The sequence below is a fragment of the Martes martes genome, assembly GCF_963455335.1.
Source record: "Martes martes genome assembly, chromosome: 17".
NCBI classification, from domain to species: Eukaryota; Metazoa; Chordata; class Mammalia; order Carnivora; family Mustelidae; genus Martes; species Martes martes.
In genome coordinates, this window is record NC_137905.1 from 17,055,239 (window position 1) to 17,065,811 (window position 10,573).

The window sequence follows — 10,573 nt, forward strand, 5'->3', positions numbered from 1 at the left end:
TTGATCTGGTTGCAGCTAGTTACGGTCTTCATCTGCAGGGGGTTATGATCCAGGAGCTTTTAGCTCTTCCACTCTAACATTATTTGACTACACTCTCTAGGTAGAAGAGTGACACTGTGATACACTTAAGGAAGCAGAATATCCTTATCAGTGTTTCTCAAACTGAGAAATGCGTAAGTCCATTAATATTTTTTAACATAACTTCAGGGGTATTTTTATTATAGTATTCCTGAAATGTGTACAAACATAAAACTATGCCCACAGCTTCTGTAGAACTATAATATGTACTCTGAACTGATGACTGTTTTGGGGAATCTAAGTTACTGCTTATGACATGGGTAGCGTTGGGGCTGTCGCAATGATAGGACATGGGTAGGGATGCTTGATTGTTGGGAAGTGATCCCAGTCTCTGCTGCCTTCACCTTAGCAAGACTGCTGCAGAGCCAGTGTGCCTGCAGAGTACCGTGATATCCCGTGGCCTTTGCTAGAACTGAATACAATTATGAAGTCTGTTCTTTGTTTATTAGCTTATGACACTTAAAGGATTACCACTTGGGAGTCAACGCAATGAATTCTGAAGCAATATCTGGTTAGAAGGTGCTAATGCTGTTTTGTTTTTTAAGATTATGGCTGAAATCAAAACATTTAGGCACTCTCAGCACTCACAGACTGACATAAACACTGCCCTGATAGGTAAGAGTGTGAGACCCACTCGGGGCCCCAGCTGCACCAGCTGCGCTTCAGGGTCAAGGAGCTGGCCACTGGGATCTCTGAATGTCCATTTTCTTATCTCTAAGGCAGTAGGTAATGGTACCTCCCTCCCAGGGCTGTTGTGAGAACACACGGGAAGCAAGTAAATCTTTTAGCTCAATGCCAGCCATGAAGTCAGCAGGTGTTCAATTGAATCTTTTCCCTGCTCTGAGTGCCAAAGAAGTCATAAATAAAAGAGGGAAGATGGAGGGTTTGAACAATATAGTCTTTAAGTGGGTTTTTGGATAGCTTTAGAAGAGTGGATCAGCAAGGGGGAAAGTAGAACAAGGATTATCAGTGGAAGAGTCTGACCACTGCTTCTTGCTCACTTTATTTGTCCATTAAAATTTTTGCACACAGTAACATGCTGTGCTTTTTGCTAAGATCTAGCACTGGGCAGAAAATACTCTGTTCACTCAGATTTGCCCCACATATCTTATTGGAGCATCTAGCAATCTGATGTGAATAGGAGAAACATCTCTCCAGGCAAACTTTGTCTGTATATTCGGATGGTTGTAAATAAACTTACCCAGTGCTCATTCCCAAGAAGAACTTAAAAATGATAACCCAAAGGAAGGACAGAAATGCCTCTTCTGGAGAAGATTCTATCTAGCACCCATGAAGTAGGTTTGATAAGCCCCTGAGGTGTTTGTTTGTTTTTTTAAGGATTTTATTTATTTATTTGACACAGAGAGACAGCGAGACAGGGAATACAAGGAGAGGGAGTGGGAGAGGGAGAAGCAGGCTCCCCGCTGAGCAGAGAGTCCGATGCAGGGCTCGATCCCAGGACCCTGGGATCATGACCTGAGCCGAAGGCAGACGCTTAGCTGACTGAGCCACTCAGGTGCTCCATCCCTTGAGTTTTTGAGGTAAAACCAAAAACACTTCCTGTGAGCCAAGCATGGGGATATCGTGCCAGTTCTATTATGGAATATCTATGTGTGGCCCTGAAACCAGGCTAAGTGTGACTTGTAAGTTAATGATTACCCTAGCAGTTGATTAAACTACTTGGTTTCACTAGACCGCAAACAGTTCACCTGCAGAGGAGTCTCCAGAAAGCACCATGTTCTCTTTGCTCTTTGGGGCTGGACTGGTGGTTCTGAACCTAGTGACTTCTGCTAGGAGCCAGAAGACAGAACCCCTTAGTGGCTCTGGGGACCAGCTGCTCTTCCATGGAGCAGATCGATCTGACTTTGCCATCATGATCCCTCCAGCAGGCACAGAATGCTTCTGGCAATTTGCCCGCCAGACTGGATACTTGTATTTCAGTTATGAGGTGAGTACATGGGCTCCTCTCGCCATACTGGGGGCTTGTGTTTTGTTTGTTTGTTTGTTTCCTTTTGCAAAGTGGGACAGGTTTTATTCAAATACCGGATTCTGGTTGTCTTTATTATGCTGTGATTCCCTACCTGTTAATGAAATCGATCTGCACTTGGATGGAAACTCTTGGCGGATGACTAATCACTAAAACATATGGCTTGACTTCTCAAACTGGGGGCAGTGGAAGTGTGCTCAAAGCCATGGGACAAACAGACTGCCTCTTCCTGGAGAGGTAATCATATATATATTAACTCAGATTTGGAGATGAGAGAGAATCCATTTTTATAAAATAATAAAATATGGATATGGTACAAAGTTGAATGAAAACTTACATGAACTTTGGAAACAGACCCTGATATTTCAAAGAAAGATGCTTCAGTTTATGGGACCGGGGGAGCAACATTTACTCTGCCGCTTTAAGGGTCTATTTGGCCAGACAGTCCTCTGTTTCTTTGGGAAGGTGGATGTTTTCCAGTTGCCTGTTTACAGGCTAAGTACATTTATCCATCCTGTGGTCTTATATCACAGTGCCCAAGAATGGTGAACTCAATAGTAAAGTCAAAGGCTGTTAATTTCTTTTGTTCTTTATCTTAGAAACCTGTTAACTTGGGGAACCTGGGTGGCTCAATGGGTTAAAGCCTCTGCCTTCGGCTTAGGTCATGATCCCGGGATCCTGGGATCGAGCCCCACATCGGTTTCTCTGCTCGGCGGGGAGCTTGCCTCCCCCTCCCTCTCTGCCTGCCTCTCTGTCTACTTGTGATCTCTGTCTGTCAAATAAATTAATAAAATATTTTTAAAAATAATTAAAAAAAAGAAACCTGTTAACTTTCTAAATTTTGTTTACATAGGAATAGGCTATATTGATCTTATTCCATTGCACTGTAACTCAAAGCTTATTTTAAGTTAGCTTATCAGAGCCTTTTCTTATCTCTCAATTTATAACAGGACAGTAGCTACTAGTAAGCACACTGTAGCATGGGCTTATCAAGATCCAGCTTGAGAAGGGTTATTGAATGTTCTATTTATTTGCTGTCAAGCAGCAAGTAAGCCCAAGTCTGAGACACCACCAGGGAAGTCAAAACCAAGCAAGTTCAATCAAGAACTCTACAAAAACATACGTATCAATCGATACACACCAGATGGACATTCTGAGACAGGTCTTCTTAACAGGAGTGTTACTGGCATTTTGGGTAATTCTTTGTCTTACAATACTGTTTCTAACGTGGCAGGATGTTCAAATTGCTGTCTCTTCCTACTCAACCCCCAACACCACTGCTGTCTCAATCCAAACTCCCAGGGAGGACTGGGCAGTACCATCCCTGATTGAGAACCACTGTGCTGATGATCAGGAATGTCAATCTTGGCACTTAGCTAGCTTTCTGTGATGTAGCAGGGGCTTTTCTCCCTCTTTAATGTGTCTTGGCAGGTGCAGCGGACACTGGGAATGTCACACGACCGACATGTTGCTGCCACTGCACACACCCCACAGGGTTTCCTCATAGACTCCTCTCAGAATGTTCGAGGCCAGATAAACTTCTCTACCAAAGAGACAGGTCTGTTTTCATCACCAGTTACTGTAATAATCATAAGTTTCTTTGAAACTGGGTCAATAATGAGGAAGTACTGAAATTACTGAAGTACATGAGATGTAAAGCTCTGGCTTTTTCACAGAGGGATGATCAAACAGTAGGGGGACTAAACAGCTTTGAACACCAAAAACTAGCCTTCAGCACCAACATCAAAACTTTACAGCAGATTGCCAGCAGCAGAGGCAGTCTGTCCACTGGCAGATTCAGGACAGGGTCTCCAGGTGACTATTGTAACTCCAGGGTCCAGAAGCCCAATTTTATCTCATTGTCTCCAACTGAACAGGTTATGAGAAAGTGACCAAAACAGACCCATTTATAATACAGAATTCCAATTAACAAATTTATTTGAGGACAGCACTTCTTTCTAGTTATCAGAGTACTTGAGGCAGTTACTATACAGCAGATTCAGAACGAAAGGTAACGCATCACAGTGAAAATACCCACGTTCCACAACAAAGCACTTCTCCAGTCACCAGAAAATTTCTACAGCCAGATCGAGTCTGTCCCCACCTTGAACAACGTGGGTCAGTTTTTTGGGTTTTGGTTTTTATTTTTTCTCTCAAGAGAGAATGAGCAGGAGCACAAGCATGCACGTGGGCAAGCACACAAGCGGGGGGAGGGACCAAGGGAGAGAGAGAAGCAAACTCCCCACTGAGCAGGAAGCCAGACATGAGGCCCAAGCTGAAGGCAGATGCTTAACCAACTGAACCACCCAAGCGCCCCCGGCATGGGGTCAGTTTTAACTGCCCTCTCTACCAGCCGGGTGTACAAAGAAAAACAATGTTTCTCAACAGGGACATAAAACAATCCTTCATTGTTAGCACAGGATATTCAGCACTCTAGGAGAGTTAGCACCTTTGGCCCCTACCTGCCAGTAGTGCCTTCCAATCATTTTGACAATCAAATATGCTGCCACACCTTTCTAATCCCACTCCTCCCCACTCCCACACACATACAAAGGGTGGCGACCCCCGTTAAGAACCAGCACTAGTATATACCCTAAACCATCAGCTCCTGTACAAACCACCTTGCAGGAGTTACTCCATTCAGCAGGATAGCTTCTTTCATTCAAACACATCAATTTTTTCTCTAGTTTCAAGTTCAAGATGGTAGCCCCCAGCTCTAATGGTATATAAGAAGCTGGAAAACAACCATGCTCTTAATTTCGGTTCACTTTGTCAAGCAGAAGAGCTTCAATAGGAGATGTGAGAAATATATGTTGAAAAAGACAAAGAATACATTGTTTTCAATCTAGTATAGAACTAACTTAAATTTACTTACAAATTTACTAATTTACAGAACTAAGTCACTAATATTTGGCAAAACGCTATATTGTAACTCATACTTAGTAAAATAAGTTTCATGGAAGATCATGTAAGGTTTCTACATAAAAAATTGGATCTTTCTACTTCCTAAGTAAAAGGAAGGAACTACAGTAGTACCTTTAACACTGGTAAACATGTATCTTCAGAGAAACTTAGAGGGTGGTAGATCAACAAAGGGTGGAGACCAAGCTTTAGTAATGATTTAGGGATTCCTACAGGTTTTTATCAGCTTTGTCTAAAAAATCAGCAAAATCACTTTGGTTCTGTGCAAGTGTACCTCAATTTTGGAGTCTTCTATGAGGGGCCTGAGATGGACCACAAACAGAAGAATGAAAGAAAACAACTGAATGATACTCTGGATGCCATTGAGGTAACCATTTTGTGGGAGTAACAATGTGGAAACATCCTTGGAAATAATATCACCTGAGTGAGAGCTCACCTGGGGAGAAACCAAACAGGCACAGGGATCTGAATCCTTTAATTTTTAGGACTTGGAGCTCTTGAAATTCCTCACTTGTTTTATACCAGGAGTTGGCAAACTATGGCACACAAACTAAAACTGGCCCATTTCCCATTGGAATGGCCCATTCACCATTCTAAAGTGTACAATTCTGAGGTTTTTAGTATATTCCCAAGGTCCTGCCACTATCACATCTAATTCCAGAACAGTTTCATCACCCAAAAAGAACTACACACCCATTAGTCACTCTTCCTTCCCCAGGACCCCTCTTAGTCCTGGGCAAGCATTCACTAATCAACTTTCTGTTTCTATAAATTTGCCTATCCTGTACATTGTATGTATGTATCATGCATACAGTGTATGAGTAGAATCATACAATGTGGCCTTTGTTTCCAGACTCCTTCACTTAGTGAAGTGTGTTCTCAAAATTAATCCATATTGTAGCATATATTAGTACTTCATTCCCTTTTGTGAATGACTAATACTCTCTTGTATGACTAAACCACATTTTGCTTATCCACTCATCAGCTGATAGACATTTGGGTTGTCCACTTTTTGGCTATTATAAATAATGCAGCCATAAACATTTGCATGAAGTTTTTGTGTGAACATGTTTTAATTTCTGTATACCAAGAAATGGTATAATCTGCTGGGTCACATGGTCATCTGTTTAACTTTGTGAGTAACTCCTGTTTTCCAGTGGCCAAGGCATTTTACACTCCCACCAGCATATGTGGTTTCAATTTCTCCACATCCTCGCCAACATGCCACTCTTTTATTAATAGTCATCCTAGTGGGTGTGGAGTTGTATCTTGTGGTTTTGAGTTCTGTCTCCCTAATGGCTAAGACCACTGAGCATCTTTTCATGTTTTTTGGACCATTTGTCTATCTTCTTTGGAGAACTGTCTATTCAAATCCTTTACCTGTTTTAAAATTGGGTTGTCTTTTTAATGATGAGGTGTAAGTTTTTTTAAATGTTCTGGATATAAATCCCTTATCAGATAAGTGATTTGCCAACATTCTGTGGGATGTCTTTTCACTTTCTTGATAGTATTTTCCAGTGCACAAAAGCCCACTGCCTGTTTCCGCAAATGACATTTCACTGAAACACAGTTATGCTCATTTGACAATTACACACAGCTGCTTCTGTGCTAACAACAGCAGAGTTTGGTAGTTGCAACAGACTGTACTGCCTGCAAAACCAAAAATATTTACTATCTGGTCCTTTAATAAGAAGTCTGCAGGCCCTAGTCTTCTACCATATTCGAAGAACAGGAGACATCACCAGAACAGCAATGACGTACAGAGTACACGCCTAAATCTAGAGATACTGTGAGACACCTGAAAGAGCTTTCTAGTTTCAGCACTGAAATTTTTCATTATAAAATTGTGTCTTTTAGGCAACCCTCCTGGGTCCCCTCCCTCTTCAGGAGCTTTGTGCTATCACTTTGCTATGGCTCAATAAATTCTGCTTTGCTGCTCACCACCAAGGGGAAAAAAAAAATCCTTTAAACTAAAGTCCAGACATTTTTTTCATATACAGCAAAACCAGCTTTACTAACAACTACAATAACCAACTTATTACATATCATAAAATTTTAAGTAAGTTACTCAACTTCCAGGTAACTTAGATTAGTGCTCGTAAGCACCCAGGTGAGACCAGACGGGAGGTAGGGAGGACCCTCTCTTTACTTCATTTTCTGTCTCACAGGAGAGTACACGAAAGGTGCAGAACAATATCTTCCACATGTGGCGATACTACAACTTTGCCCGTATGAGGAAAATGGCTGACTTTTTCCTTCTCCAATCAAACTATAACTATGTGAACTGGTGGTCAACAGCTCAGAGCCTTGTTATTATTCTTTCTGGAATCCTGCAGCTGTATTTCTTGAAGCGTCTCTTCAATGTCCCAAAGACTACAGACACGAAAAAGCCAAGATGTTAAGCCAAAATGACTACAGCAGCCTAGCTCTCTTCTTCTGGGGCAGAAGCTCTGTCAAAGTTTTGGTCAAATAAGCTTTGTAGATTATCGGAAAAAATCAATTTATCTTGTTAGAACATCTTAGTCTATTGCTTTCCTTTCCTCTCCAGTTGCCTCAAAATGGCAATAATAAATGTGCAAGTTTTGATATTAGCTATTACTAAAGTGTGTACCAAATGCTACCATCAAAATACTGTTCAACATACAGCGGTCCCTCAACCTTTACTAAGTCTATCTAGAGAGTTTACACAACACCTTGGGAAGGAGAAGAATTGAAAAAAAAAATGGGACAAAACATATCTGTTTTATATGTTGCATACAAAAACAGGAATTGGTAGACTGCTTTTTTGTAGTTGAAAATTTTATTTTTAGAGATGTCACCTTTGGAATTTAAAATAAGCAGAAAAAAGTGTATTTAAAATGTTTTATAATACAGGCAGTTTTAAAAAACTTAGTGGAATTTTTTCATTAAAAAAACATTTTAATAATTCCAAAAATAATTTTGGCAGGCATGGGTAAGGTGGGAGGAGCTGAATTATTTCAGTGTCTATGATTAATGCTTTCTGTCTAGTCCAGTCAGGTAAATAAAGGTTTGTAAGGGAAATCACAGTGATGAAAATAACATTAGCTTGGGATCTTACCATCTAAGAAAAAGGAGAACAAGAACTGAGATATATAATCAAAACTATACTATAACTACAGAAGATCCTATCCTTAGTAATAGAAATACCCGGTATATGCGATATAAAAATAATTCTTACCATTTATTTAACACCTAACATTTGCCAGGCACTGTGCTAAGTGCTTTACAAATGTGGTTTCTAATTCTAAAAACCATTCTTAGGTAGATGGTTAAAGCTGTTTTTTGAAGCAGAAGAAGAAAATAAGCTTATCAAAGTTTAATGACGCCTCTAAAGCCATACAGCTGGCAGGTGTCAGAACTGGGGTTTGAATCCAAGGTTTTCTCCCACACCACACAGAACCTACTACACAGAAAACTGGCAGAACAAATTGCTGTTATTTTATCCAAATTTCATTTGTAAAATCCCATATGTGACCTACCATTCTAAATGGTAATATCTGACTTCCATGGTATTAATAAATAATGAAAAAAATCTATTGTGTTCTTATCATGAGTTTGGAGAACAGTGTTATCACAGATAACAATAAGCTAGCTATTCTTGTCCTCAGTTCCAATGACTTAGAACCTGTTACTCAAGACAAGAAGCCCCTTGATTCAAATATAAAACACAGTATTCTATTTAGTCACAAACGCAAAGATCTGAAACACTGTTTTTGAGCCATTTCCGCATAAGAATCCAGCCTGCATTCGTCCATAATAGAGAGAATATTAAACTAAGAAGTCCCTGAAGAAGTCACAGTGTTGACAAAATTCAACATGATGATGGAGCCTACACAGACACAGGAAAGAAAGCTAGGCCCTTCCACACAGCCATAAGTCCTTGCGATGATTTCGTTTTAAGTCAAAGTCTCTTCATGCCGCACATATTCCCCAATGTCTGCTTGATGAAATACCACAATCGCCATGGGGTCTACTTTCCTGCAGTCTTGTGTAGACTTTGCTGCCACCCCAAAACCCTGGGATTCAAAAGAAGAGACACTGATTCACTCAAGTCATTCAGTTGGCACGCAATGAGGGGGTAGAAATAATGAAGATGAAAAAATACAGTTCTTATCTTCGAGAAATTTGAAAGGTGCTGAAAATTTAGTCTCTAAAGCGCACTGATTGAAAATACATCCTTCTTGATTAAAAAGATACTTGGTTTTTATAACAGCTACCATCTCTACTCACCAAAGGGACGTCTGCCATGGAGTACACCACCACTCCCTGGTACTGACAAGTATTTTCAGTGATTCGACCCAGTCCAGATTTCAGCACATGGTTCCCATACAGGAAGGACTGCTCTGCTCCAGGCTTTATCCACACTTTATACTATTAAAAAAAAAACAACCAGAATTAAATCCAAGAGGCATTAAAATGCTACTTGCTGTAACCCTGCACATAAGCCAGCTGCTGGATATGTGATTAATTTCTTGAAAGCATTTTAAGGAAAAGAGAAATATGGATGGTTAACTCTAATTATTCACTCCGTAAACATAACTGCCAGGAGATTCTTTCTTCATTTCTGTAATCTCTCACATGGATAGTTTAAAAGCTTCTTTTCTGGATCCCACTATGCTCTCACCGAAGCCACCAATTTGCTTTTCTTGAGTGAGGTCTGCATAGGCTTTTCTACTCTGCTGGACATAACAACGACTATGCAACCACACAGCATCCTCATGCCAGAACCCCAACCATGCCCAAGCAGCAAGACCTGCAAACATCCCCATGAGCTGGCACTGAGCCGTGACAGAGAAGCTACCCGATTATCTGCGTTCTGACGTGGCCCTCATCTTTGACTTCCTTCCTCCCCAGTGGCCGACTGAATACCACCCTACAAACCTTGGCATAGGGGGCAAGGTAATCCAGAGCTGTGATGTGCAACCGGAACTTGTGAGTCTTAGTGAATTTTCCGAAGCAGGTCCCCAGCGACACTAGCTTGTCCCCAGAGATGTTGGCGGCCAACTTCAGGATCTTCTCACTGAAGGGGTAAGGAAGAAGAAGGTGTCAGATGGGAGAAGCTGGCGGGACCCAGTCCCCCACCCGGGGCTACTGTCGTCCACCCGGCACCGCCTCACCTCACATAGTACACACGGTCGTTGTGCAGCCTGAAACAGTAGGTGCCGTCGGGCCTGTCGACCAGGAGCTGAAGGTTCTCCCCGATGCTGAAAGCAAAAGGAGGGCTGGAGACAGCGCCCCAACAGCCTCCTCCCGGCCCCGCGTCCCCACTCTACCCGCCACACACACATTTCCCCTTCCCCTCGGCGCGCTCTTACTATTTCGCTATCTTCTCAAACATTACGCGGGTCTCTTCTTCAGTTAAAGGCCGCATTTTCCCGCTGGGTTACAACACCGAATCCGCGTGCCTCAGAGGCCGGAAACGGAAGTCAGCCGCCGGCCGCTCCCTGGCAACCCCGAAGCCTGCCTCTCTAGCCGCCTTCAATTTGTTCCCCGCCCCAGTGCCCCGTAGCCTGGAGGACCATCGGCAAAGCAAGCGGGCCGGATACGAACCTCCCGTGGCTTCCG

At 42.0% G+C, this 10,573-nt stretch overlaps 2 protein-coding genes across 3 annotated transcripts; one reads left to right on the forward strand and one right to left on the reverse strand.

Moving 5' to 3' along the window:
* The first annotated feature begins 1,776 nt into the window (after positions 1-1,776).
* TMED6 (transmembrane p24 trafficking protein 6) lies at positions 1,777-7,572 on the forward strand. Of its 2 annotated transcripts, XM_080828352.1 has the most exons (5): positions 1,787-2,026; positions 2,252-2,302; positions 3,497-3,623; positions 5,203-5,354; positions 7,156-7,572. In XM_080828352.1, exons 1-5 carry the CDS (start codon positions 1,814-1,816, stop codon positions 7,387-7,389), a joined length of 777 nt encoding a protein of 258 aa, XP_080684478.1. In that variant the 5' UTR covers positions 1,787-1,813; the 3' UTR covers positions 7,390-7,572. The 2 variants fall into 2 exon arrangements, with proteins under 2 accessions (XP_080684477.1, XP_080684478.1); XM_080828351.1 differs by lacking the exon at positions 2,252-2,302 and having other exon boundaries at positions 1,777-2,026.
* Positions 7,573-7,773: 201 nt separating this feature from the next.
* Positions 7,774-10,429, reverse strand: NIP7 (nucleolar pre-rRNA processing protein NIP7). Its single transcript, XM_080828353.1, has 5 exons — positions 10,324-10,429; positions 10,126-10,212; positions 9,890-10,028; positions 9,239-9,379; positions 7,774-9,024 (listed from the first exon to the last, which is right to left on the reverse strand). The coding sequence occupies exons 1-5, from the start codon at positions 10,377-10,379 to the stop codon at positions 8,905-8,907; spliced, it is 543 nt and encodes a 180-aa protein (XP_080684479.1). The 5' UTR covers positions 10,380-10,429; the 3' UTR covers positions 7,774-8,904.
* Positions 10,430-10,573: the final 144 nt, after the last annotated feature.